Here is a 27677-nt window from a genome sequence, read left to right as displayed (position 1 = left end):
CTGGGAAATAAAAGCAAGTACTTCTGAAGGTTGGAGGGACTGGTTCTTTATTTCAAAAAGACATTTATCAATTTTCAGTATCAAAACGGTTACACTATTGGTTTTTTTTTTTTCTCCCAGTTGGTCCCCAAAGAGACACCAAAGGAGAGAACATTTTAAGCCAATTAAGCTGCAGGATGCACACCTAACAGACCTCACTGAAACCTCATCAAAAAAGGGGGATTGGGTAGGGAAAGAAACTTTAAAAGATCAGCACACTGCTAGCCCACAGACTGTAGAGAGCTCTTACAGGCAGAGGGGTGACCAGTGTGCCTCAACCCCAAAGAAGCAAAGTTCCAAAATAATATAAAATTTTAAAAGTTTTGTACATATGCTTTTCAAGATTTCTCCAGCACTAACCGATACAAAGCACAATGAGATGGCACTTTTAGAGACAGCAGCTTCAGACCCAGAAAACGGTGATGAGATGAGTTTCATATGGCTAAATCAGTGGCAAAACATAATTTTCTTTCCTTTCTTTCAAGGAGGCAGGAGAGCAAATAAGTGGTCACTTCAACATAAGGGGCACATGATCCATTCTGTGAGCAGTTGGGAACAGGGTAGAGCTAGGACAAGGATTTGGTCTCAGAGGTTTCACCATCTTAATTGTTTGGTCACTTCTGATGAAAAAAGAAAAAAAAAGGTTGTCCAAAGATACTGTAAAGCTGAAAACCTGAACAGCACTTTTTTTTTTTTTTTGGGCTAACTCCTCCTGGAATCATCTTTCTGGTTTGGCAGGTACTTTTTACAGGGCAATGAGGTTTCCCCAAATGGAGCCTTTCTCTAGACTGCTAGGCTCTCAGTAAGGCAGGCCCAAACCTTTTCCCTTTCTCTCTGGAGAAGGCAATATGCATTAAGCTGAAATGTTACCTTCCAAAAGTGAGAAAGGGATTAGACTGCTGCTTCAGAACTACGGAATTATCTGGAATGTTTTTTTACAAATGGTTGTTACATCAACAACAAAAAAGGTAATTACAAAATGTGTACATCACAACATGCTTTTAAAGACACTTTGCATTGTGCTCACATTCCCTTAAACGTGTTCCCAAAGGTGCTCAGCCTCTAGCCCAACTGGAATCTCTGAGGAGAGGCAGAGACAGTTTGGCGAAAAGGACACAGGAGTAGGGGGTGGGAGAGGTGGCGAAAGGAGAAAGCAGCCTTCCAGTTAAAGATCAGCCCTCAGTTTAAAGGTCAGCTTCGGGCAGGCTGGCCCCAGCGGAGTCGGGGTGAGAGGGAGGAGCAGCGGCAGGGCGGGGCTGGGGTGCTCTACATCTCATTCAGGTCAAGCAGAGTCTGGTCCAGCATCCTTTGTGTACAGAGGTGCTCCTCTTTGGTGCATTTCAGTTTATCTAATGGGGGTAAAGGAGAGATGTTATAAAAGAAGTAAATTTCAAGGTCTACCCATTCTGAGAATTGCTCCTGTTGCAGGGAAGCTGCAGACTAATAAAGCAGCTGCCGTCTCAGCCACAGAAGTGAGCTATTGCATCACGCGGTTTTTCAGGGCCTCAGACTTGCCTACGGAAGTTACACGTGTTGCTGGACTTCTAGGGGAGGGAGCTGGGGACCTTATCATTTCCTCTCCTCCCCACACCCCAACTGAGGCTTTCAGTTTTCAGTCACTGAAGGAGGTGGCCTTAAGTTAAACATCAGCCATCCACTCTTCTAAGTCTTTGCCCACAGGATAACACCTACTCCAAATAGCCTGCTGGAGTCTGACACATTGAGAACAAGGATGGGCATGTTTCTACCAGTAGAAACAGCAGAATCTCAACTTGAAAATTTGAGTACAATAGGATCCCCATGCACTACAGGTTTTCCTCAACAAGTAGAGAGGAGAGGAATGACTAGTGGGATAAATAAAAGAACCCCCATAGCTAAGTCAGAGAATCTAGAAAGAAAACAAAGTCATGAATACAACAAAACAGGGACTTCCCTGTTGGTCTAGTGGCTAAGACTCTGAGCTCCCAATGCAGGGAAGGGAGCCCAGGTTTGCTTCCTGGTCAGGGAACTAAATCCTGCATGCTGCAACTAAGATTGAAGATTCCACATGCCACAACTAAGATTTGATGCACCCAAATTAAAAACAAAAAAAGAATACTGCAAAACATATCCTTGTAAGCAAAACATCAATTGAGACTTTCACAGAGTTATTCTTCAGGAACTAGCCTGTGACACAGTTACTTACAATTAAACATTATACCAGGAAAAAGAAGCACGAGGAAAAATGGGGAAAACATCATGAAGAAAACCAGCTGCTGAACATCAAGGAGAATCAAAGCTGCCCAGCAAGCAAACCACTCTCTGCTCTAGGGAGGTAGGGAAAATGCTCTTCAACTCAAGGAAGCGAATGGCAACACTGACCTATTCATGTCCCACACCCCTTTCTTTCCCTTGTCTTTTTTTCTACCCAGTCAGAAGGGCCCATCCCCGGGCCTGCAGATGAAGCAGTTACAACATCTTGTCAAGTCAGTCCTTTTATTGTTAGAAAACATTCATGCAAGCAACATATCCTACAGTCAGTGCACAAGTGAAAGAGCAGCAAATACGGGTGGAAAACAGAAAACTCTCCCAGATTTCCTCATTATAATCTCTCAGGTCCCTCCCTTCATCACCCACAATCTCTTGAAAAGCGTAGAAAGGCAGTATTAATTTTAACTGTTCCCACTTTACAGTGCAGTAAGGAAGACAACACTATTCTAACTGTTCCAATTAAAAAGCAACTTGCTTAGGGCAAAATAATAACTTTAAAAAGACAATCAGCTTTTTGCTGGGGTCCAGGTCAGTGGCGTGAGCCGTAAGCTCGGTTTAATGGGCATCAGTGAGCCCTGCCCATCAGTCACATAGATCATGCAGCGTTAGCTTCAGCTCATTAGAAAGCAGGCGGTTTCGCTCAAGTTGGCTGTAGAGACGCTCTGCAGCAGCAATGGAGAGGACAGAAAACAAGAGAAGGAGAGGAAAAAGAGGAGGAGAAAGAGAAAAAGGGAAAATTAGTAGAGTACCAGAAGTAAATCTTGAGACTTTCAACTACCTGGTATATATAACATGCATCTGTAAGGCTGGATGGATGCAAGGAGGATTCAGTCAGTTGGTGAAAAGACCAACAGAGGAATAAAATAAAAAATGCAGGCTAACAAGCTGAAAGGATGACATTTTGAGGGAGAAAAATATCTCCTTCACAGTATTTATTCCCTGGGTTAAGAAACTGAGACAAGTGAAACACAGCAAAAGAAGGAATACAGTTGGCTCATAAGAAATACTTTTACAAAACTTAGAGTTTGTAAGGAACCAATGTGAAAAGTTGAATATTTTTCTATAAAAGCATTCAATACAGCATTATGAACAGGAGACTGGGATACATAGCCCATACTCACTCAACCCTACACTTTGTAATGCTTTTTGTGGTAGGTGTTGAGTGAAAGACCTATCATTGTGGCACATCCAATCAAAACCCAACTTCACCAAACCTGTTAGTGGCCACAGTCGCCAGCCCCAGGGAAGGTGGATTACTAACGCAAGCCAGTCAAGACTATCCTGTTTCTCCAGCCTCAGTAGCAGCTTAGGGTAATCACGTGATCCAGTTCTGGCCAATGATGTAGGAGGTAGTGTGTCTGGGGGCTTCTGGAAAAAACTAGCCGTCTTTCTTGACTGGAACATGGATATGATGACTCGAGTTGCAAATTTCAACTAAGAAAAAAGGGCCATAAGAATCACAGAAACCCCAACTACATCAAGCCAAAGCTGCTCAAATCAAGACTTTTTATTATGAGAGAAAAACAACCGCATATTTATTTAAGCTGCTATTTCGATGTGTCTTAACTAAAAGCGTTCCTGATACAAGTAATTAAGTGCTCAAATCCCCTGGCTTTATCTGGATTTTCCACTTGGAAGGTGATCGTCTTGTATAGAAATATCACATCACTATGCTGTGCAGCAGTAACTAATATAAACATAGTGTTATAAGTCAATTATACTTCAACAGTCTCACAGAAAAAGAGATCAAATGTGTGGTTACCAGAGGGGGAGAGTGTGTGTATGGGGGTAATTGGATGAAGGTAGTCAAAAGGTATAAACTTCCAGTTATAAAATAAATAAGTACTAGAGATGTAATGTACAGTATAATATAGTCAGTACGCTCTGTATGTTTTATATACGAAAGGTGTTTTTAAAGAGTCATCCTAGAAGTTCTCATCACAAGGAAAAAAAATTTTTTTTTTAATAAATAAAAAAGACGGGCTACAGTGACTCCAAATTCATGTGACCAACACAAGGGTAATGGAAATTGAGGGACAGGTCTTCCTAATCCACTTCTAATATCAGCCTCTGGTGTTCATAAACAAGTTTCTTCCTTTGTTTTACAGTCTGTTTCAAAATGGTCTCAGAAACTCAATATGAAAAAGACTTCTCTGTCTTGCATCTGTGGGCTCACTGTGGGCACTGCCCAGTTGCCTTGCCTTCTGGACTGAGGTTTTCCCAGTTCTACCCAGAAGCTGGGGACTAGTGTGTTCCCAATAATACTTGCCACTTTGTGTACACTATCCAAAACAAAAAACATACATGTATAAAAAGATCCTGGGGGGGAATAGCCAAAAAACAAGAGTTTCTGCCCCTTATACTAAGGGGTAGAATTGGAGAGAATTTTACAAACTGCACCTCCTACTAAACCAGTGTCACAATAGGAGGAATACTCTCCCTCCCCTCCCCCTAGAGGAGAATTGAGAAATGTGTGAGGGCAGGTTTTAATTGTCACAACTGGAGGGTCTGACCTATTTATTGGGCAGGGGACAGCAATAAATAGCATTGTTCTGTACATCCCAGAATTATCCTGACCTAAAGGGCTAAAGTCCACCACTGAGAGACACTGTACTAGCCTACACTAGTCCATCAGGCCTGGGATTGGACCTGTCTTATTCACTGGGGCAATCCTGACAAACAGTAGGGGTTCAGATTGTGTTGAAATTTCATTCCTTGAACTTTTTGGTGTTATATCACACCCAGAGACCATTTGCAATCTGGCTGTTCCGTAACACCTATATCTAAGTTAGTCTTAGTGTGACTCCCACTATCTTAGGAAAGATAGCTGTTATTAGGATCCTAACTCTAAAAAGTCTGGTCAGGGAGAGTTTTGTTCCACTTAGAGAAGAAATAAAGAGGCAGAGAAGAAGTGGGAGCATTTTATTGCCTGATTAAATCCTAGAACTTCTAGTTCCTTTAGAATTGCATAAGGTCAGAAAGATAAATGTGATTGTTTTCTCACCTTGAACTTTGTAATAAGTAAGGTTTCTAACTCTGTTATTTCTATTAACTAAAAATTCAGGACCAGATACTAGTTCATTAAATTTCTTGGTTCCCTGTAAGAGCAAATTAAACGAACAAACAAAAACAAGTCAGAGAATCCCCCTTTGGTCTGATTTTCCTTTCAGGGAATAATCCCACGGATGCTACACATTCTTAGGCTTCACTAGGCTGAATCCGGTCAATTTCATTCTGTAACAGGAAAAGGATGGGAGTGCCTGGAATAAGGGGAACTGTATCAGTGTTAAAGACTCACATTCAAGGAATGATGTAAAACAGATTTTTTTTTTTTTTTTAACTCCTCCCTCATGTTAAGGCTAAGGAATATTCAACCAATATCATGTGAATGGAAGAGTCTGGGTGTGGCTAAGACAAGGCTGCCTAACATAACAGGTCAGTTGCACCCATCAGGTAACTTGGGATCCAGTCTCATTTTGTTTTATTCCTTGTCCTGACAATGGTAAGGAGGAAGGGAAGAATGGATCCCAACACATCAGCCTGTGGTTTTTTCTTAGAAATTAAGATGAGGAAAGTTAAGGGGTGAAGCACTTTGCTCTGAGATTACCAATGCTCTGATGCTTCACCCTATTCCCATAGCAAGTCTTGGCTCAAGTAAAGATGGTTTCTACACCTCACTCTTCTTTCTCCATTCTTAGTTCTTTCCTTTGTTGGAAGCCTTCCTCTGTGCCAAAGTCAATTCCTTCTGCCCACATACTAAAACAGCTGGTACTATACAATGAACGCAGCAGCCACTAGCCACATGTGGTTAATTAAATTCAGAACTAAAAGTAAGCAGAATTAGAATTTAGTTCCTGGGTCACACTAGCCACACTGAGTATTCAACAGCCCCACGTGGCTGGTGGCTGTGATACTGGAAATCACTGTCAAAGGTTCGGACAGACATCATTATTCTAGACTATACTCCATGCCTCTTTTTTCCTTTCCATCAGTTTGCTTCTGCTCCTTGAAGTATGGCTCCTCTCCTTGTCCTTAATGCTCAAAACATACCCTCAGATTAATAAAGCATCAATGACAATTATGTTTTCATAATTTTCAATTATCATCCTTCTCTACCTGTTAAAGTTGAGAATCACTGGAAATCACCCAGTAATTAAAATTTTTTTAAAAGTTACTCATTTCTTCTACCCTTCCAACCAGTTCCATTTGGCTTCCACCTCTACACAGATTTTCCTCTGCTTAGTTTTTCGTTTTACATTTGCAATTGTCTTTAGGATTCGAATTTACTTCCATGGCCTAAACTGCCTGCCAACCTCACGGACTCCTAAATCTCTCTTGTATCAAACTCTTCCCTTCAAGTGCTAGGATTTGTTTTCATCTTGGATACCAGCTAGTTTTACATACTTATTCCCTTGCCTTCCCAAACCAGGACCATATGACCGTCCTACACCTTTAATACCACCATTTCCCTAGGTTCAAAACCAGTCATCCTTGATGCTTCCTTCTTGCATTTGGTGACCACCCTTCATAATGCCCATGGTCAGCACCATCCCCTAATACCACTATCTAGGTCAGATTTTTCTCCCCAGGAAACTGCAATAACATAACCAAGTATTTCCTAAACTGTGGTACAGTCACTGTTAGTGTTAAGTGAGAAGATTGCAGACAGCATACTTTTGTGAACTTAATTAGCTATATGACTTTAATGTTCATTAGGAAAAAAACACTAGCACATGTCAAAACTTTTGATTTCAAGTTAGAATTGTGTAGTGTAAGAATTTTTTTTTTTTAGCATAAGAAATTTTAAAATGAGTAAATTAAAAAAAAATAATGTAGCCTGCATGTAAATATGGAAAAAGCAGTCAAAAGTGGTATGCAAATGAACAAAATCTGGGAATCACTGCCTTAATGGATCACTTTGATAATCTGCTCCCTTTCCAATATGTTCTTTTTTTTTTCCTCCCAATATGTTCTTAACTTAGTTGCCAAATTAACTCTTCCACTCAGAACACACCCTTGTTCAAAATCTCTAGTGGTACCCCTATCACCTACAAAACAAAATTAAAACTCCCGAGCCTGCTTACAGCACATACCTGGTTCCCTAGTTTATCTAAATGGACCCTTAAACCTCTGGTGTCCTTCCCAATTCTATGCCTTTGTTCTTTTGCTTCTCTGATGAAAATGCTCAAGATCCACTTTCCTTCAACCAAACTGTCAAAAATGCAATCTTTTGGAATCCAGTAAAAATGAAGAGGAAAGTTTTGACATGTTTATTAAGTAACTTGTATGTGCCTCCTATCGTGCCACTTTTCTTATCCGCAGCACTGCAATCAACCTCTTCCTCCCTCTGAGGGTACTTGATTGGGGTACTCACCACACATCATCTTTAGTTTTATACATATGTTTTCTCTCCTACTAGATTCTGAGCAACCTGAGAGTAAGGAAGATGCCTCCGTCTTAACACCCTGTGCCTAAACTAGTAATAACCTGTACCTTAATCACAAAGGCTGTATGGAAAAAAGAAATGGTATAGACAGAAAGAAAACCGAATTCAATGGGACCTAAAGTTTTAAATTAGAGAAAACCTCTATACCTGGCTGTATCTGTTTAAAAGAAAGCCAAATTTTAAATATATACTATGCTGAGAAACTGAAGTACTAAGTGGATTACACTTAGGTACTTAGATAAGTATAATCTATGATTACACTACTGAGATTAAACTATATCTGCTATGTAAATCAGCATAGGAATTTCCGGAAGGTTTACATTTAATTCCACAACATGAACTTAGGAACAATCCTACTAGAAGCAATTTACCCTATTTATGCATGTACTAAAAAAAGTGGTACCTGTGTATAACATTTGAAATATGCATTACTGATTGTTTTCATCTTTCCAATAACCATCATTTATCACTTATATTCCATTAGCATATACTAGCAGGCAAATAGTAGTGAGCCTCAAATATGTAAGAAAGGTTTGTAACTGCTGGAAATTCTACCTATTATGTATATTCTCTGACTTGGGGCAATATACTTAGTCAATTTCAGCAGTCACATATTTGGGTCCACCGAGTATTCTGAGGATGAACCACTGGTAAAAGGATAGAGAGGATATATTGAGAGGTACTTCAGTGGTCTCTAAAAGAAGAACCTAAGCAGAAGACAAACATTCCAGACAGGAAGATTTAAGAACCTGGAAGTAAAGGACTTAGATAATTTCATTCAGCTTGAGTGTCAAACTAGAGCTCCTGTTCTAAGGAACCTCTCTTAGTCCACCACTCTGATAGATCAGTTGAATTTAAATGTCAAGAAAAAATAGACACACACAAAAGTGGCTTTGATTATATAAGTCAGAGGAGGGAGAGCCTACAATAGCTGCGCCCCACATCACACCCCCAAGGCTCCTTTTTAGGGACAGCAGCAGCTTTGTCAATGACACAAATGCAGGGTAGCATGAGGCTTCCGGCAGCTTAACATTTTAATTTGGGGTGAGGGGTGGAAGAGAATACATAAGTTGTTTTGTGGCCACCTCCCCGCCCCCCGCCCATCTTAATGCCTTGGGGATCAGCCAGGCTGACCCAAATGGAATCCAGAGCGAGAGTGGGGCGTTGGGTTCCCCGAGGAAAGGGGGTAGATCCAGAACAGAGCAGAAACGGTGATAATTATCTGTGTGAAAAAGTAAGGAGACTCTAGGTGAGAAGGACAAGCATCAATCTAGACAGCAATTTGGGAGAGAGGAAGAGGAGAAAAAGGTTGGTGGCAGTAGGAATGATAAAAGACAGCCAGATACTGCAGCCTGAGTCATTTGGCTTCTTTTCAGGTTAGTGGGGGAAAAGGCAGATTAGCGTCAAGGATCAGGGATCCACAGCAAACAGATGAAGGCCCCCACAACTCTTTTTGGTGCTTTTTACTACCTGGCTTGCTCTGGGACTTGGCTCAGCCTTTTAGGTGAATTTGGTATTTCCAATCATGGGTGTTTCACCTGAACTTCAGTATCAGGGTACAAACCATACACACCAAGGAAGTCTGGGTGCTATGGCCCAAGTCACTGGCTCTCTGGGCCATAGTTCTTTAATTGAATGACAACACGATTATCTTAAGCAGTAACTCTTCTGAGACGAAACTTAAGAAACAAATGGGAAAATCCCGGTGTCATAATGAAGGGACTATGAATAAAAAGTACAAAAATTACACATAGATCAGGGTTCTACCACTGATCCAGGATTACATGCCTCCGCAGCTTTTGCCAACAAGTAACCAGCACCAATGTTTTAAAGATAAGAGTGGAGATTCTAGTTTCCAGAAGACAAAAGCAGAGCACACTATGCAGTCTGTACCCCCACCCACCCACAAGCCAAGGTCCCAGCCCCACTCTGCTGTCAGATAGTTACATAGAGGTCATGTCATTGAGGGCGTGGTCCAGCTCCTCGCTAATGGCCTTGTACTTCAGTTTCTGGGCATAGAGCTCATCTGGACAGGCACAGGAACCACAGGGAGGAATGAGGACACAGAGTAAAAGGTATCAGAAGCAGATGAAGAGAGGGAATCGTTAGAAATGAGGGAAAGCATGACCATGGGTCTAATCCCACCTTGAGGAGAAAATCTATCCTGGTAGCCATGACTGGCCATTTTCAGATTCACTGTCCCCAAGACCAACCAGACTTCTTGATACCTCTGATACCTCTAATCAATTGCAGCAAAGGTTGAGAACCTGGGCACAGTCGTGACTAGAAATTCCAATTACCAAAGGCACTCAAGAGGATACTACTCCCACCCAGCAAACCTAATTCCTAGTAGTGATAACACTGAATTTAACAAAAATAGAAAAAGGAGAAAATACACATTAATACTCAGACACTTAATATTCAGACCTACCAAGCATGACCAATATTCTTGGCACCTCTGCTCTACAGGTTGCCTGCCCCAAACTCTCCCAAAGAATATTCTGCTACCCAGAGTGTACCAAAGCAGCATATCTCAGACTTCTCAGAGCAAAGTAAAAACTTTCCCTTGTTAGGGTAGATGCAGCTGCCAAATCGCAGAGGCAGGAAGCATTCAGAAAGCCCCTGGCATTGGTCAGCTCTGAGAAGTGGTCATTCCACCGCTGCGTCCCTTGGTGAGGCGCCCCTTCAACTTGAGTGGTGAACAAGATTGCCCAAAGTAGCCATGGGGTGACATGGGGGTACGTGCCATGACCAATCTCCTCCAAGGGGAGGACACAAATTCCAGAATATTAGGTTAAGTCTTATTAAAGGAAAGAGTAAGTATAAAAATCCAGTTCCAAGATCTGGCCCACTTCACCTGGCTGTGGCATAGGACAGGGCATAGGATGCACGCCAGGTCACTACCAAATTCTTTTGGTGTTGAGGGGAAGAGGGTCAAAGGGCAAGGTCTTCCTCTCTATTCATTTTAATCCCTCACCAGGCTCCATACCTTCCAAATCATCAATTGTCTTTTCCAGCTTGGCTACTGATCTCTCAGCAAACTCAGCACGGGTCTCTGCCTAGGGGAACATGAAATGAGTCAGAATCAGAGATAAATAAGACAGTTCAAGAAGGGCCTTTATTTTTTCCACCTTCTGGTTCTGTAATTTTCAGAACCAAAGCCAGCTAACTACCTTATATGCCTCTCAATGCCTTGGGGCCCCCCTCCTCATACATAATCACCCCAGCTCACCTCCTTGAGTTTATCGGTAAGAATCTTTATCTCTTCCTCATATTTGTCTTCTTTTTGAGAGTACTGTAAGAGAAGTAGAATAAACATCTCAAAATAGATATTACTCACACAGATGACACCCCGCTCCCGACCTTTACATTCAACATCCTCTTGGATTGAATGTGTTGAATGATCCATGAGAAAGAACAAGGCTGTTTCAGAACAAACAGTCCTTAAAACTCACAAATCAATGTCCTTGGCGCCATGATAACCTCAGACTCCACCAGGACCATTATTTTTAAAATGGACCTAGGCTTTGATCAACACAGGAAGGCATTCTTCCTGCCTCCAGGTTAATGAGTAAATGTGGTGACACCCGGAGGCCACGTGGCTGAAACAGTCCCACAAGAAGCTAAAGACAAGCCATCTTTCTTTATGCCCATTAGGTTTCAGATCTGATACTACTTGTTGCCCCCAAACATCAGCATAGCAGTATCAGCCTAGGAGAACATCACCCCGGGAATGTGAGACCAAGAAGTTTCTTTAACTACAGCAATCAAAGTGCACAGGAATTGGCATTAAACCCGAATCTGGAGAGAATAGGTGGATTCTTCTCACTGGATTATATAAGGAATGAGTTTCTCCCATTTTTCATCAAGGGCAGGGCTGGGCCCAGGCCCCAAAGCCTGTCACTTTTACAAACCAGCCCCTACCTTCTCCGCCTGAGCCTCAAGAGACTTGAGGTTGTTGGTGACATTCTTCAGCTCCTCCTCCAGCTCAGAACATTTACTGTGAATATTTTAAATACCGCAGGAGAGGAAAGGGGAAGAAGAGAATAAAAAAAGGGAGAGAGACACACAGACATGAATTGAACCTATATGTAGAGAGAGTTGGAAGGCATACTGGGGAAAAGAGAAGATCCCAGGTAATCTGGGCAAGCATCAACCCCCCTCCCTCTACCAGAGAACACATCAGGAGCTGGACCCTCCTGGGCTGGGACTCAGAGTGTGCGGACACTAGTAAAGAGAACACCTGGGAAATCACTACCAGGAACAAATCAGAACAGCTACCTGGGGTGGAAGTGGGAACGGATGCCCAACCCAAAGATATCCCCCAAATCACCCAAGGGAAGGCGAGACCCTGTGGAGAGGCAGTGAAGTAATTAGGAAAGAAGAGATGAAAGATGCCAAGTAAGTGGAGAGGAATGGAGCATTCCATGAAGAGATGAGAAAGCACTCAACAAACCACCAGTGGAGGGGAGGCAGCTGCAAAACAGAACAAAAACAAAACCGAACAAAATCACACCATACACAGAACTGCTCTGTGGGTTTAATGGTTAGTACCTTTTCTTCAGCAGCACTCAGACACTTCAGGTTCTGGTCCATCAGTCTGATTTGCTCATCCATCTCTCGGCAACGGCTGTTAGTGATAGTCACAGGGATCGCACAAGCCAGGTGGTGGGGAGGGAGAAAGGTCAAAAAGGAACACAGCAAGGAAACAAGCAGCAAAATGGGGGGAAAAAATTAAAAAAAAATGGAAAGAAAAACATCACCATGGTCATGATATGTCATGTCTAGAAGAGGGAAATGCGAGGGAAGCACAAATAAATCTGTATCAGCACGGACTTTGTTAAACAAGGCCCAGAAGGTGCCATCAGGGGAACAGGTCATGTCTGCCTTTGCCTGAAAGTTCCCCAGCAGCTTAGAGAAGTAGTAAAAACAGAGACACATCTTAAGTCAGCATAGCCACTTGAATGCCTCAAGGAGAAGCAGAACCCAGCTGGAAGGACCCAGTAGGCCTGCCGGCCAACAGTTCACCATTTTTTTTTTTTTTTTTAGATTTCATCTTCCCCTCAATTTATAAACCCTCCCAACAAGAAATCAGGAAGCCTCATTTGTCACATGGCATGAGTTAAGACAGTTAAGAAAGCCCAAAGCCATTCTTGGGGCTAAAAGAAAAAAGCATTCTAGATGATTCCCACTCTCTAGGTCCTGTTTAACAAGGCTGAAGAAATGCTATTCACATTAGTGCCCAAGCCAAAAGGGAAGGGGCAGAATGGTGCGGCAAGATTTGGGGGGCAAGATACTCACGACTCTGCCAGCTCGGCTCGCTCCTCTGTGCGCTCCAAGTCTCCCTCAATAATCACCAACTTGCGAGCCACCTACGGGAAAAGACACGGGTTCAGTTCAGTGGAGCAAAGAAGGGGCCGATATCACTGAAGAGAGAGGGACAAGCGAAGAGTGCCGTACCTCTTCATACTTCCTGTCTGCCTCTTCTGCAATGTGCTTAGCTTCTTTGAGTTGGATTTCCTGGAGTTCCATTTTTTCTTCATCTTTTAAGGCTCGGTTTTCAATAACCTTCATACCTCTGCCAGAAACAACAGGGACAGATGCAGCGCTGACAGCCTGGGGGGTCTGTCATCAGCTCATGAACTCTAAGGGACCCAGAACTGCACCAGGTAAAGCCCATGCCTCTCTGCTTGTGTCGCTCAAAAACAATTTGCATAGCACCTTCTCACCTTAGTTGAATTATTCTGCTTAAAATCTTTTCTTATAAATACATGCTTATTTAAAAATTAAACATTTAAATGAACAGTCTAAAGGTCTAACGCAAAAAGTCTCCCTAATTCTCGTCCTGCTCATCAAAAGTAATCGAATACCTGATAATCCTTCCAGAAATGTTTTATATACCAAAAATCTCATCACCTTTCCCCACGCCCCAAAGGAACCATGCTACACTGCTCTGCAATTTGTTTTCCTCACTTTCTATAATTTGGCCACTATTCTATAATAGTATACACATAGCTGTCTTATTTATTTTCATGGCTGCTCTGTGTTAATGTACTCCCAACAAGGAATTTTTTTAATTCTGCAAAGTCTTAGTTTGTGCAAGTCATCACACACTTTTGTTCTCATTTTAAGTCACATGTGGCAAGAAGCCAATTGGCTATTTTCAACAAAGATGAGCTGGTTCAAGGACTGTGGTTCTAACCCTGGGTACACATTAGAATTATCAATGGAGGGGGTAGTTCTCTGGTTGCCTAGTGGTTAGAGCTCTGGGCTTTCATTGCTGGGTCCTGGGTTTAATTCTTGGTTGGGGAACTGAGATCCTGCAAGTGAGGCCATGCAGTACTCTCCCAGAATTTACTGGAGAGCTTTAAAAATAGCCAGACCCCTTTCACAATGGGTTCTAACTGATTTGAGATGGGACCCAGGCATTCTGATGCATTTTTTAAACTCCCCAAAGATCCCTACCACGCACTCCCATGATTCTAACAGTGCAGCCAGGGATGAGAGAGCTTATTAAATCAGTGATTACTGGGCTCCACCTCTGATCCACTGATGAGTGGCAGAGGCTGCTGATGGGACTTTCTCCCAAATTCCTGCTATAGCTGGTCTGGAACCTCACTTTGAGAACCGCTCTGCTGCTGCTGCTAAGTCGCTTCAGTCGTGTCCGACTCTGTGCAACCCCATAGACGGCAGCCCACCAGGCTCCCCCGTCCCTGGGATTCTCCAGGCAAGAACACTGGAGTGGGTTGCCATTTCCTTCTCCAATGCATGAAAGTGAAAAGTGAAAGTGAAGTCGCTCAGTCGTGTTCGACTCTTAGTGACCCCATGGACTGCAGCCCACCAGGCTCCTCCGTCCATGGGATTTTCCAGGCAAGAGTACTGGAGTGGGGTGCCATTGCCTCTGAGTGGGTGCTAAATGGAGGCCACTACAGCGATCCTATTACTAGGTGAATTTATTTATAGAGAAACACTAATTACACAAGGGTCATGGATCCAGCTAACCCTTACTCTGTTGGTTTTCATATGTAGAGAATATGAGGGACAGAAGGAAAGAAGATCCCGTGTAAAGACAGATCACTGTTTTTAAAAAAATAGGTTTTTAAGGAACCTGTTTGATTAGAGCCATTATGAACACCTTTTGAAATCCACACTTCATCAGGCCCCGCTACATACCTCTCACTCTCATCAGCAGCTTTCTCAGCTTCCTCCAGCTTTTGCAGGGCAGTGGCCAGGCGCTCTTGAGCTCGGTCCAGCTCCTCTTCAACCAGCTGGATCCTACGGTTCAAGGAGGCCACCTCAGCCTCAGCCTGTGTTTAAGTGAAAAAATGGGAAAAGGAAGCAAAGGCATGGTGAAAAGAAACTGAACTATGACACTAAGACGGGCTGAATACTACCATGAGGAAGCCAGAGTCTTGCAGGGTAGAACTTAACTCAGATGCATGTAAGACCGAGCAGACATGATTATACACTCTGTATTATGACAGGCATTTTCCTCCCTTTCCCATCAATGAATTCCCATATGTTCCACAGGAAAAGCATTTCAAAACTCAGTTCCTTGCACAGCCCAGTGTCAGTTAGTACCACCCCCTTTCTGGACTCAGTTCAAATTCCTAAACGCGCTAGTGTCAGAAAAGGTAAGCCAAGTGAAGGGGTCTGCCTGAGTGCTGGCTTAGAGACATGTCTTATTCTGCAGCAGCTTTCCCAAGTGTCACATAAAGTAGAAAAATAAAGGTTTCTCAAAGAGGGAATCTTGGATTATCTGTTAATCTGCTGCTTAACTCAAGTTGTTAACCCTCTGATAACCTTACCCTAACACACCCAACAAGAGGATGACGAGCCAAGAGAATGTTTTCCAGAAGGACCTTCAGACCAGAAAACAAAAGGATGGAATATTGGGATACCGACTTTCCACCCTTTCAACTGGCCCCCACCTCCCGTGTTTTAAAAGTTGACTACAAGGAGTTTCTTTGGGCGAAAATTATCTGCTTTGATGGCATTACCAAAAAAACTGGGGGCAGAAGAATGTTCCCTCAGGCCTTCCACCACCACCCCTCCGAATTTCTGAATTGTGACCCTATCTATTCCTCAAGTCACTCCCTTAGCCTCACCCTCCACTGCAGTGTATGACAATCTTCTCCCTGGCTCCCACTCCACAATAAAAAGCACAGGTTGGAGTCCAAGTAATCCCATGCCTCTTCCTGGGCCATGGAATAAGAAGCAAGGGAAGAAGGAGGCAGCCACATAAGCAAGAATTCTACTGGTAGAGAAGCCTCTCTCTTATGATTGCCCTTCCCTTCCCCACACCTTTGCTGGTGGCAAGTACACTGACTGTCACAACTGCACAAGAATTTAATCTCCCCTGCACACAGTTCAGATGCTTATCCAAATGCTTGGTAAACACGATCTCTCTTCTACAGCCCAGATTGTGCCTGAATTCTATTACCCTGATTTCCTCCTGGTAGTCAGGGGTGGGGGTAGCTATAGAAATAATCTGGGCCACCAGCCCCTATGGGAAGGGATATAGCCCAAAAGACTCCTGTTAAGAACTGGGTTACATAGCACACAAAAATTTCCAAATACAAACATAGGCGATTCAAGGAACTGCAGGGGCTGGGGCTATATAACCAATGCCCTACAGGAAAAGAAAATCAAGATGTCTACATAAGCTGAAATTACTAAGAGACCGTTTGCATCTCTATTCAAAATAGCACAAAGACAAGTATTCTCTGGTCCTGTCTCAGGAAACCTAGGACAACACAGATTTCACCTCACAAGCTCAAAAAGGCTAACAGGTCAAGGTTATTATGAATCTGGCAATCAGGCAAGAACTGTGAAAGAAGAACTGAGAACTGACAGTTCAATCATTTACTCCACCCCTCTATCTTCAGATGCCTAGAACTTAAAAAAAAAAAAAAAGAAGACGGAACCCAGATTTGAAGGAAGCTCATGAAATCTAAGTCCCCACCCAGCTCACCAGCAGTTACCCAAATGAAGTAAAGATAACAGGCTATGGGGGCGGGGGTGTATAGTTTCCATGACAACAAGCTGGCTCGGGCAGTTTCTCCCACAAATCAGCATTTACAATAGAATTCTTCGCAAGGCTGAAAAGGGAGGAGGAGAAAACACATCTTGGTGCCCTAATCAGAGCATGTGCACACTGAACAAGCCCGTACCAAAAAAAGAACGCATGATGGGAGTCCCACAGCAAAAGCTTTGGAGACCCCCGTGGGGAGCAGAGGGAGAGCAAGGTAGTCACTGTTCTATTTTTTTCTTTTCCTACAGAGGATCAGTTTTCTTTACAGTGAAACAAAAGCTTGCAGAATCAAGATCTGTTTAATATTTAAAGGAATAAGGGAAGACACCTACCTGACTTTTCCTTCCAGCCAGAACCTATGCACAATGCCTGTCCCTTTCAGGTCAATTAAGTGGTACCCAGAGGTTGAGTGGGACTAACTTCTGCAGGTGACAATGGGAAACATTAACTTCATGCTGTCTATCATCCTAGGTCTAGCATGCGGTTTCGATCTTTCAGCCCGCTCACCCCTGCCTAGGCTGGAGGTACACTGTGAGGTCCTTCCTTCAGGTAATAATAGGATTCTCCCCTACCCAGTAAGCAAAGATCCCATGGCCAGAGAGGAGAACAAAGCAGCGACTGACTCACTTCAGAAGATGGCTGACAACAGCTTCAGCTAGGAAATGAGTTTAAGTGCTACCATCCTTCACACTAAAGAGATTGCCCAAGAGCACCATACCATACCCATCAAGAGCACCATACCCATCAAGGCAGAAAAGACAGGAGACTGGTGTTCAGAGGCAGATCAGGGCCAAGGACAGAAGGGGATTAGCCTAAATCTGGTATGCTGCCACTCCAGGGTTTCTCTTTTTAGACAAAAGCCAGAGATGAAATTCAAAGGAGAAGAGTAACAGAAAAGTTAGGCTTGAGCCCTGTGAGTAAAGGACTGCTCTGGTTTACAGTATTCACAAATGTATCTACCCAGGGAGATACTGTGTCCTTGGGGACTTTAAATTTCAAGGGGGAGGCAAGTTGGAAGGAAGGGAGCAGTTATCTGTTCCAGAGTAAACAAAGGTGGAGACTAAGCGGAGGCACTCAGAGCAAAGGGCTATTTGCCTCTCCCCTATGAGTATGTGCTCTTAGTATGAAGTAAGAAAAAAAAAGCAAACCTCAACCAAGGAAAGGTGATAAAGTCAGTGGCTTATCCCATCAGACCGTACAAACAGAAGAGAGCTACACAATGGCCAGACATTCTAACCACCACCACCACCCACCCCCTGCAGACTAGGAATTTGGGAATACGGCCACAATCAAACTGCTGTTCAAAGCCCACTCACTCCCTCAATAGTATTCCTAAATTTTTTAGACCAGGGAAAAAAAAAAAAAAGAGCGAGAAATACCAGAAGTTAGGAGACAAGTATTAAAAACAGATAAGGTGAATTGTACACTTAAAAATGGTTAAAATAGTAAACATTTACCACTGTATCTTTACCACCACCACAACACACACACACAGATGAGGGAAAAGACTGCACTGAAATATTATGTTGCCATAAGTTTCAGTTTCGCAAAAAAGTACAAAGGAGATTCAAAATCAAAAGTGGATTTGACAAGCTGCTACATTATAATTATACATGGGCTTCCCTGGTGGCTCAGACATTAAAGCGTCTGCCTCCAATGCGGGAGACCCGGGTTCGATCCCTGGGTCGGGAAGACGCCCGGGAGAAGGAAATGGTAACCCACTCCAGTATTCTTGCCTGGAGAATCCCATGGACGGAGAAGCCTGGTAGGCTACAGTCTACGGGGTCGCAAAGAGTCTGACATGACTGAGTGACTTCACCTTCACCTTACATTATAAAAGATACATCTCCAGGTCAAGAGCAGTAGAAATGGTTTCCAGAACCACTCAATTGGCTCTGGACTCGTTCAGCTTCCCACAAGGGCTGGATTGATAACTCAAAGCAACCAGAAAAGTAATTACGTACCAATCCCACTAATGGCATGCAATAACACAAGGGAGGTCAGAGCTTCCAGCTCCAGGTGGGAAGAGCCTGCAAAATCCACATTCCAGAATGCCCTAAGAGGATAACAGGTAGTTCAGACACTCCCCCCTCTCCCTTCCCACAGGTGTTTCCTCAGGAGGAATTCAAAGTTCACTAGAGCAGAAAGTCAAAAGATTAGACACTTTTCAAGCTGGGCTGTAGAAAATACTGGTTTCATAAATATTTAACTATCAATCTACTTCCCCATCTGAGTGAGGGCTTCCTCACTAGAACTCACTCAGCTCAGTAAGCAAATCTGGCAGGCTCGGAGTGAGGGAGAAGCTTAAGAAAAACCTGAAGCTGGTCACTCTGCTCTCTCACCTATGAGCCCAGGTGGGAAAAAAAAAGGAGTGAAATTTCCCTGCAAGGAAAATTACCAAATCCTGAGTGCAGTGAATGTCCAGGACATCCTAGGCGGGAAACCAAGTCCTGGGGGCTACTGAGGGTGGGGGTAATGACATCATCTACCCTAGAATCATTCCTAGCATGCCCTTACTTTGAGCCTGGCTCTAGGTCAACACATGGCCAGTTCCTTAGAGCCACCCTGTCTCCCCCTTTAAGGGGATCTGGTCTCCAGAACAAAGGAGATGAGAAAGTGTCCCTAGTCATAAAGAGTCACCCAGCCAGTTCATCTCACTAGAATGATAATTAGAAGTTAGGAGCATAATGAACAGAGGAAAAATCCACTGAGAAATGAGTGACTGAGGAAACCAAGCTCCCAGCATTTCTATGTCCAGTTGTAAAAACAAATTACTATTCTAACAATCTTTAAGTATTAACCTGGAGGGCAGCTGCTTCTCTCATTTCCCCAAAACATTAATTCTCAGCCACTCCCCAAAAGAGCAGCCAAAAGTAGGGAGGGGAGAACAAGGAATACCAATAAACCACAAGAGTTCTTTCATTAGGTCTTCAAATTTTAGCAACAGTTACTTTCCCCTCCAGCCTCAGGATCCTCCAAAACCAAAACCTCAACCTCAACTCAGGAAATCAGTTCTACCCACTAGACTGCACCCTAGATCGTGGAAAACCTATGGCTTACTAAAACTAGCCCACCACTTCTCAACAGAAAGCAGTTTCAAGAATCACCGTTCAATCTATGAGCATATTATGTTTCAACTTTTAGTTGAACAAATATTCAACGTAAAAAAAAAAAAAAAAAAGACACTAGAGTGGGTACTTGGGAACGTAGCAGAGTAGTAACGTCACTTAAGAGACCCCTCGAAACTCCATCAGCCACACTGCCTAGGGCAACCAGAAACCTTGACAGAAATTGGCACTCCATCAGATTCTCTACCACATACTCTCGCTTATCAGCTCTGCTTGGAAGAAGTGTTCTTAAACGGTTCAGCTTGCACTCTTCACACTTCAGCAATAAAGGCCTGAATCTGGCAGAAGATCCCGCCTTCCAGGTAGTCTTGGAAGCTAGGCAGGTTTTGTTGGCTCCTACATTTGCACTCACAGAGGCAGCGAGGTACTATCTCCTCCCCTCCAGTTTCACGTCGACAGAGTGGGTTTAGCAGCTGCAAGTGTTCCCCCTAAGAGGAAAGGGCCCCAGACCGGAGGATGGGAGGCGGTGCTGTGGCCTCAACCTCCTCCAGGGAGGGCACCGCGCTTCCTCAGTCGACTGCTGCCTCATTTCCTGAGCAGGAGGAGGGAGCGGAAAAGCTGCCAGCAGGCCAGGCCGGGGGCTTTCCGGCTGTTCCCACCCTCTACCCCCCACCCTTTCGGCTCTGCACACCTCCAGATCAGAGAGGCAACCACCTACTCTCACCCTTTGGGCCGGAAACCCCAAACGAGAGCAAAGTCCCCCACCCCACCGGGGAAGTGGGGGAGGGAGAGGCCGCTGAGCCCCTCCCTTGACCGCGCCCGACTCGGAGGGATTGAATGAATGAGCCGGGAGAAAAGAGGAAGAAAAGCACGCCTCAGACCCCGTGAGGCTCAATTCCTTCAAAAGTCAAGTCTGCTTGCTCCAGCAGCCAGTGTCCCCCTCACCTACTTGAGGTCCAAGTGAAGCTAAGCCCCACCCATCCTCCGGACTTCAACTTCATCTCGGATTATACTGGCCCCCTAAGGACCGTGCTCCACCGCAAAAATCCGGCCCCACTTCGGGGTCCCATCTGCTCCAGCGCCTGCCTCTCCCTCACGCGCCTCGCCCTCTCCGTACCTGTTCTCGGGCCCGTCTTTCTCCCTCCACTTCCCGCTGGAGGCGCTCGGCCCTCTCCTCTGCATCATCGGCCTGCTGCTGCAGAACCTGGATCTTGCGCTTCACCGCCTCGATGGTGGTGATCCCGGCCATGGTCCCCACCCAGCTCCTGCTTGCCTACAGGTTCCTGCCTCCTCCGCTCGGCGTTGCAGCCGCTTCTCACCCCTACTTCCGCCTGCTCCGCCCTGAAATACCGGAACTCACCACCCGCCCGGATGTGACGCTACGACCGCCGCGCCCTCCCACCGCCAGGCGGGCGGGAAGGCAGTCCACTAGACGGAGGCCCGCGGCAGAAAGCGAGGGGCGGGCCCGCCCAGTACCCCTGGGCGGCTGCTTCCAGACTCTCCCTCCGGCCAGCAAAGGAGGGCGGGGTTGGGAAGAGGGAGGGCTACCATGGTAACCAGAAGGCGCGTAGTGGTTAAGCCTCTCCGGCCCTGGGCAGACTGCCCACAATGGTTGGCCTGTGCGGCCTTTACGCACTCGCAGTTGACCTCTCACTCCTGGCACCCTGTGGCCTCTCCAGAACGTAAACACCCCACAAGCCTCTACTTCACCCACCCCACAAATGCTCCAAACCCAAGTGCTAAGAAAAGACTTCCTGGGCCTCATCTTCAAGAGTGCTGCTCTCCAGCCTCCTTTCAAAGTCAGCTCAGGTGGGTGCTCTCCCATCTCCTGAAAGTCCGTGAAGGGAATTAATGGGGGGTGAAGAGATGGGCAGTTTGGCAAAATTCTCGTTCTGTTTGTCACCAGTTATGAACGTGTTCTATTCAAAATACTGGTCTTTTCCCCTGATACTTTTGAGAATCAGTATACACCAGTGATTTACCAGCCTCTCCAAACCTTGAATGATTCAGGACTTTGTAATTAATCATCGCTTACAATTCCTTTTGTAGGTGAGGAATGTGTCTTAAGCCTCCATTTTATCAGAAGGAGTCCTCTATTACAGACTAGTGTCACGAGATCCTTTGTGCAACAGCACTGATAGGAGCATCTGAAAAACATATATAGTATGGAGAATCTCAGCCTTCCCTCTGTGTTAGAACTTTCACCAATTTCACACTACTACTGCTTCCAGGTACCCCAGGAGCTATTTATCAGTTAGAAACCACCCCTACAGGCATTGCCATGCAGGATTTTTAGAAGCACAGTAATAAAGAGCCTGGAGGATTTTACTCTTCCCTCTTATTTCTTTGTATTCCTCCCACCTTCTCAGTAAGTAATAGTAATAAGCCTCTCCTGTGTTGCAGATCTTTTTTTCTCTAGAGAATTAGGATGTCGACCAGGATTTTAAATTAAGAATCCTGACCCCCAAGAAGATTTATAAGTAAGACATTGGTGCTGCGCTCAATGCCTTGTTCTGAAGACACTCCCACCAGAGGCTGTCTTCAACCATCTGCATTTAGAAATACTGAGCATTTAGACTAATCAGAGGAAACAGAAACAACTCAGACAGTAAGTAATTTGCTTGAGAGAGTAACCTATACACTGATTTACCACCCCTGCCCCTGCTACCCACCCAGGAAATGGAAAGAAAAAAAGCAGGGTTTGAAGTTTCAGTAAACTCTGCCCTGATGGCCTAAGACCTTTCCCAACTCTCTTTGGAGAAATCTAACGAGATATCCATAATCCATGGAAATACAAATGAGACTTTGTCATCTCAGGGCTGATCAGCAGGGGACACTATTGCACTGCTCCCTTGCCCTACTGAAGAAGCAGAAGACTTCATCTTAGAAAAACCAAATGAGTGTTGAGAGCACCACTGCATTCCTGAGGCTGGTAGATTTGAACAGATAATCTTCTCTTGATCCAGGGAAACAGGTGGACTGACTCCTAATGACCTTTAAAAGCATGATGGATGGGCAGCAAGGGGCTTAGTGCTATTGTTTTCCTGGTAACCAACAGTACAGTATATCAACAGGTGTATATGTCTGTCCTCTCCCTCTTCTCCCCATCCTTTTCACCTCCTATCCTTGAAAAAAGTATAACTTGTGTGTCCTACCTATTGCATTCTCCTTTTGTTTTACCTTCAACAGCTTCTGATTTCATCTCAGATCAAAAGAACCTTCCACATGGTTGCACCACAGTGTGAATGTTCTGACCACCAATGACTTGTACACTTAAAAATGGTTAAAATGGCAAATTTTACATTATGTACATATTTTTCACAATTAAAAAATGAAAAGGACCTTGGATGAACTTAGGGAGGAAATAAATGAAGTTCAGACTGACCTTGCCACACCCTCACCCTTTCTTTGTTCAAGGAGTCCTAGCAAATCCTATGCTTTCCACATTGGCTTCTCAGGTAACCAGGACTCCCAGGTTCTCTTTCCCTTATATTTACATCAAAGTAATGGTGATCGCAGCCATGAAATTAAAAGACGCTTACTCCTTGGAAGGAAAGTTACGACCAACCTAGATAGCATATTCAAAAGCAGAGATATTACTTTGCCAACAAAGGTCCGTCTAGTCAAGGCTATGGTTTTTCCAGTGGTCATGTATGGATGTGAGAGTTGGACTGTAAAGAAAGCTGAGCACCAAAGAATTGATGCTTTTGAACTGTGGTGTTGGAGAAGACTCTTGAGAGTCCCTTGGACTGCAAGGAGATCCAACCAGTCCATTCTAAAGGAGATCAGTCCTGCGTGTTCATTGGAAGGACTGATGCTGAGGCTGAAACTCCAATACTTTGGCCACCTCATGCGAAGAGTTGACTCATTGGAAAAGACCCTGATGCTGGGAGGAACTGGGATCAGGAGGAGAAGGGGACAACAGAGGATTAGATGGCTGGATGGCATCACTTCGATGCCCATGAGTTTGGGTGAACTCTGGGAGTTGCGGATGGGCAGAGAGGCCTGGTGTGCTGTGATTCATGGGGTTGCAAAGAGTCGGACACGACTGAGCGACAACTGAACTGAATATGCTCTCTTTACTTGTTTATTAATCTCAAGGGCTGAGGCTGAGCTGTGAACTCCCTTCCTATTAGAAAGAGCACCCTCCCTTCAAAGACGCATATATTCTGTGCTGCTGACTCTGACCCTTGCTCTCTACTTGAAACCTGTTGCCTCTTCTTGATTTAGCGCTTTCCCCAATTCCCATAGACGCCTTCCTTTTCTTCTTTGACCCTTTGAGGCAGCAGTCAACAAACTTCTGTAAAGGGCCAGATAGTAAATATTTCTAACCTTGTGGGCCATAGTGTGTGGCTGCCACTCTCTTGTAGGGGGAAAGTCAGTAGGGCAATATGTAAATGAATGGGCATGGAAATGCTCCAGTAAAACTTTGTCGGAAACCAGGCCAAAGCATCATTTACCCCGATAGTTTGCTGACCCCAGCTTTGAGAAAAGAAACCTTTCTTCCAGTTTCCATCTTCAGTTCAGTTCAGTCGCTCAGTCGTGTCTGACTCTTTGCCACCCCATGGACTGCAGCACACCAGGCTTCCCAGTCCATCACCAACTCCGGGAGCTTACTCAAACTCATGTCCACTGAGTTGGTGATGCCATCCAACCGTCTCATCCTCTGTCGTCCCCTTCTCCTCCCGCCTTTAATCTTTGCTGGCATCAGGGTATTTTCAAATGAGTCAGTTCTTTGCATCAGATGGCCAGAGAATTGGAGCTTCAACTTCAGCATCAGTCCTTCAATATTCAGGACTGATTTCTTGATAGGATAGACTGGTTGGATCACCTTGCAGTCCAAGGAACTCTGAAGAGTCTTCTCCAACACCACAGTTCAAAAGATGGGTTTCCATCTTAACCCCAAGTTTGTTTGCCTCTTGCCTACAAGCTTCTCCTATTTCTTATTCTCTTACATATCTCTGAGGGGACTTAATGACTTTTTGGGAAAGCTAACAAGAGGGAGAGAAGTTGAATGAGGTTTTTTTTACCCATACTTTACATATTTAAATGGTTTTGGTAGCTTTCTATATGACTATGAGAAGTTTCTTTCAAATGAATATACTGAGTAGACCCTGTCTAGGTGGGGGCTGATGTGTGCTTACGTGTGTGTGTGTAAGGACAAATAGAATTCATCTCCAACAAATTCCTTATCTTCCCAATGATATCAGTGTATTGTCTAGAGCCTCTATGTCATTCTTTCTCTCCCCAAATCTCGGGTTAATCTTGTTTGTTTTTTCATTGTTCCTGGAAGTACCTCCTCAAACCCATATACTAGCTATACCAGCCTAAGGACTTTCCCAGAGAGTTGTTACAATTTTGTTACATCTCACAAAATTGTTATCAACCTGACATTGTGTCCATTTGTGAAAACTTAATCCTCTGCCCATTTATTTGAACCAGAGAGATACAGTCATCTATCCTTGTAACCTAAGTTAGGCAAGTCCAGCAGGCCATCAAGCTCTAGCCCAAAGTCCTGGAGTAAACTGTGTTGTTCACAGTTTTCCACAAAGGAAGAATGAATAGTTTGCAGTGGCGTAAACTCTTGGAAACTATGAACATGTATCATGTATATAATACGCTCTCTGTCTGTGACCTCTGGCATGATATATTCAACAACCCTCAGCACTTCCCCAGGTCACTGAAAGCGGCAAAAAGCCAGCAGGGAGATCGGAAACCTAATAGTAAAGAAGTGAATGAGAGCATCCGAAAACGTTGCTGAACCTCTTGCTCTGTTTCTAAATGTTTTCCAAAACCAAATGTGATTTTAAAAATACTTTCTTACTAACTCAGTGCTGAAAATTGACTGTATTTCCATCAATACCAGAACATTCTTTTGTTGCTGTTAAGATTCCTGTGTTACTTTTCTTCCACAAATCTTTTCTTGTAGTCTCTCTTTTATCTTTGTGGTTAACTTCAAGGTTGACGAGATAAAGGGAAATGGGCGACTATGAGATAACGTGAAGTGGAAAAGAGAATTTATTTCATTTTCAAGTGGGAAAACTTAGCCCTAGAGAAGCTGAATAATTTAGTCAAGGTCACAGAGTGAGGTCTGGTGGTAACAACTTTACTCCCTGGTCCTTCTTATTTCTGATATTAAGATTCTCTCAGCTGTGCTATAAGCAGTGCTTTCTATGGCATCTCTGTGGCATAAGGTCAGATGCCCACATTGCCCACGATAAATAAACCCATATAGGGCCAGGGTCAGTGTGACCTCCTTTGTCCCATTGTGAAATCTGAGCTAGCTCTGCTGGGCAGTTGAGAGATGAGAGGTTCCCTATTAATACACATATCTACATGCCAGTCCTTGGACACAAAAGCTAAGAATGTGGCATGGGGGAGGAGGTGGGGTAAGTGATAGCACTCTGGACTTGGAGTTCCCTCCCTTTGTCCAGGTCCTGGGAAAGATAATTAAATTCCTGGATTGGGGGTAAGAAAAATGAGACTTCTGCAAGTTTTAAAGAATGAAAGTATGTGCCAATAAGGGTATACCAGCATGTGGGAAAGATGCATGTGGGTATCTACGCCTATGTTCTGAGAATCCACAAGTGTGTATATGTCCAAGTGTGTTTAGAATTCAGTTATTAACATGAAGATCTATTTGCATAGGTTAAACCCACCCCCGTTTCCCTATACTCACATCAGCTGCTTTCTTCTCTGCCAGCTCCAGCTTCTCCTGGGCATCCTTCAAAGCTTCAGAATACTTGTCCAGCTCGTCCTCTGTCCCTTTCAGCTTCTTCTGCATGGCTGCCAGCTCATCTTCCAGCTATGGAAGCCCCAAGAGTCACACACAAGACACACATACACAACAGTGCAGACTCAGACCCTAGGCTCTTGAGCCTGACAGACCCCTGAGCTCACCCTCTATGTTACCATCCTCAGAGAGACAACACACTTTCTTCTTCATCAGTTTCAGCCAACTGCCCCAGGAATTTTGCTATGGCCTTGGCCTGTGACCTTGTAATCTCTGACCCTAAAATGACCAGGCCACGCTGAGTTTTCATTAAGACATTGGGATGGTAAATATCTTCAGATGTCTATGTCTGTGACCCCATTTAAGGGAAAAGAGATGCTGCATGCCAAGCTCCCACCTTTTCCTCTAGAAGTCACGAGTTATTCCAAAACATGATCCACTCCCACTTAAATTGAGCAGACAGACTGTGGCTCAGAAGGGTTCACTGACTTTCACAAGGTCACACAGGCAGTCTAAGGCAAATACCCTAGATGCCCTCTTCGTGTGCTGTGAGGCTGGGGAAGAAGAGGAGTCCCTCCCGCCCAAAGGATGAGCTGGCACCAGTGGTCACTGCCTTTCCCACCAAAACTCTTCCACTTCAGTTTTGTTCACCAGCCGGTAAGAGAGACCAAGGCTAAGGCCTACCTGCTTACTTCTTTCTTCTGCCTGCTTCTGCTCAGCTTCCGCTTGCTCTGCCCGATCCAGAGCGTTCTCCTTGTCCAGCTTCAGCATCTGCATCTTTTTCTTGATGGCCTCCATCCTGAACAGTGGCCGTTGGGGAGCTCACCTGTGAATACTGGAGGACTGGAGACTAGGGCAAGAAAGGAGGGGCTGCTGGCTGAGTGACTAGCTCCCCAGACCTGGGCCTTTATTTCTGCCCATGGCTCCACCTCTTGTTCCTAATATGGTGTTCCCAGCCCCATCATTGTTCTCAGGGGAACACAGGGTGAGACACTTTGATGGACTGACATCACCAGCAAAGAAAAATTAGGGAACAGCTGAGGCTGATTTTAGACAATGGAAAGTGGGGGAGGGAAAAGGTTCTCCCTGACCCTGAAACTTTCCACT

At 44.4% G+C, this 27677-nt stretch overlaps 1 protein-coding gene and 1 long non-coding RNA gene across 17 annotated transcripts; one reads left to right on the top strand and one right to left on the bottom strand.

The window, feature by feature from the left end:
* Positions 1 to 30: 30 nt before the first annotated feature.
* Positions 31 to 27473, bottom strand: TPM3 (tropomyosin 3). 16 transcript variants are annotated; one of them, XM_061405413.1, is made up of 10 exons: positions 27255 to 27473; positions 26517 to 26642; positions 14909 to 15042; positions 13196 to 13313; positions 13037 to 13107; positions 11660 to 11735; positions 10968 to 11030; positions 10725 to 10794; positions 9683 to 9761; positions 31 to 1388 (listed from the first exon to the last, which is right to left on the bottom strand). In XM_061405413.1, the coding sequence occupies exons 1-10, from the start codon at positions 27366 to 27368 to the stop codon at positions 1385 to 1387; spliced, it is 855 nt and encodes a 284-aa protein (XP_061261397.1). In that variant the 5' UTR covers positions 27369 to 27473; the 3' UTR covers positions 31 to 1384. The 16 variants fall into 16 exon arrangements, with proteins under 16 accessions (XP_061261397.1, XP_061261428.1, XP_061261409.1 ...); XM_061405435.1 differs by lacking the exons at positions 31 to 1388; positions 11660 to 11735 and adding exons at positions 8752 to 8957; positions 12290 to 12365; XM_061405404.1 differs by lacking the exon at positions 31 to 1388 and adding an exon at positions 8752 to 8957.
* LOC133240598 (uncharacterized) lies at positions 21299 to 27452 on the top strand. The gene is made up of 2 exons (XR_009734269.1): positions 21299 to 21646; positions 22241 to 27452. It is a non-coding gene; the product is annotated as an uncharacterized LOC133240598 (long non-coding RNA).
* Positions 27474 to 27677: the final 204 nt, after the last annotated feature.

The sequence above is a fragment of the Bos javanicus genome, chromosome 3 (genome assembly GCF_032452875.1).
Source record: "Bos javanicus breed banteng chromosome 3, ARS-OSU_banteng_1.0, whole genome shotgun sequence".
Lineage (NCBI taxonomy): Eukaryota > Metazoa > Chordata > Mammalia > Artiodactyla > Bovidae > Bos > Bos javanicus.
The sequence above is the reverse complement of the archived record's forward strand: the minus strand, read 5'-3'. Positions and strand labels throughout refer to the sequence as shown.

What these genes read in the sequence shown, in the direction of transcription:
- TPM3 (XM_061405444.1), bottom strand. Translation starts at nt 27,368, where the DNA reads ATGGAGGCCATCAAGAAAAAGATGCAGATGCTGAAGCTGGACAAGGAG. An exon ending in GCTGCTGATGAGAGTGAGAG is followed by an intron (nt 13,314 to 14,908) that starts GTATGTAGCGGG and finishes TGTTTCTGGCAG; the next exon opens with AGGTATGAAGGTTATTGAAA. An exon ending in GACAATTGATGATTTGGAAG is followed by an intron (nt 1,389 to 10,724) that starts GTATGGAGCCTG and finishes TACCCCCATTAG; the next exon opens with ATAAACTGAAATGCACCAAA.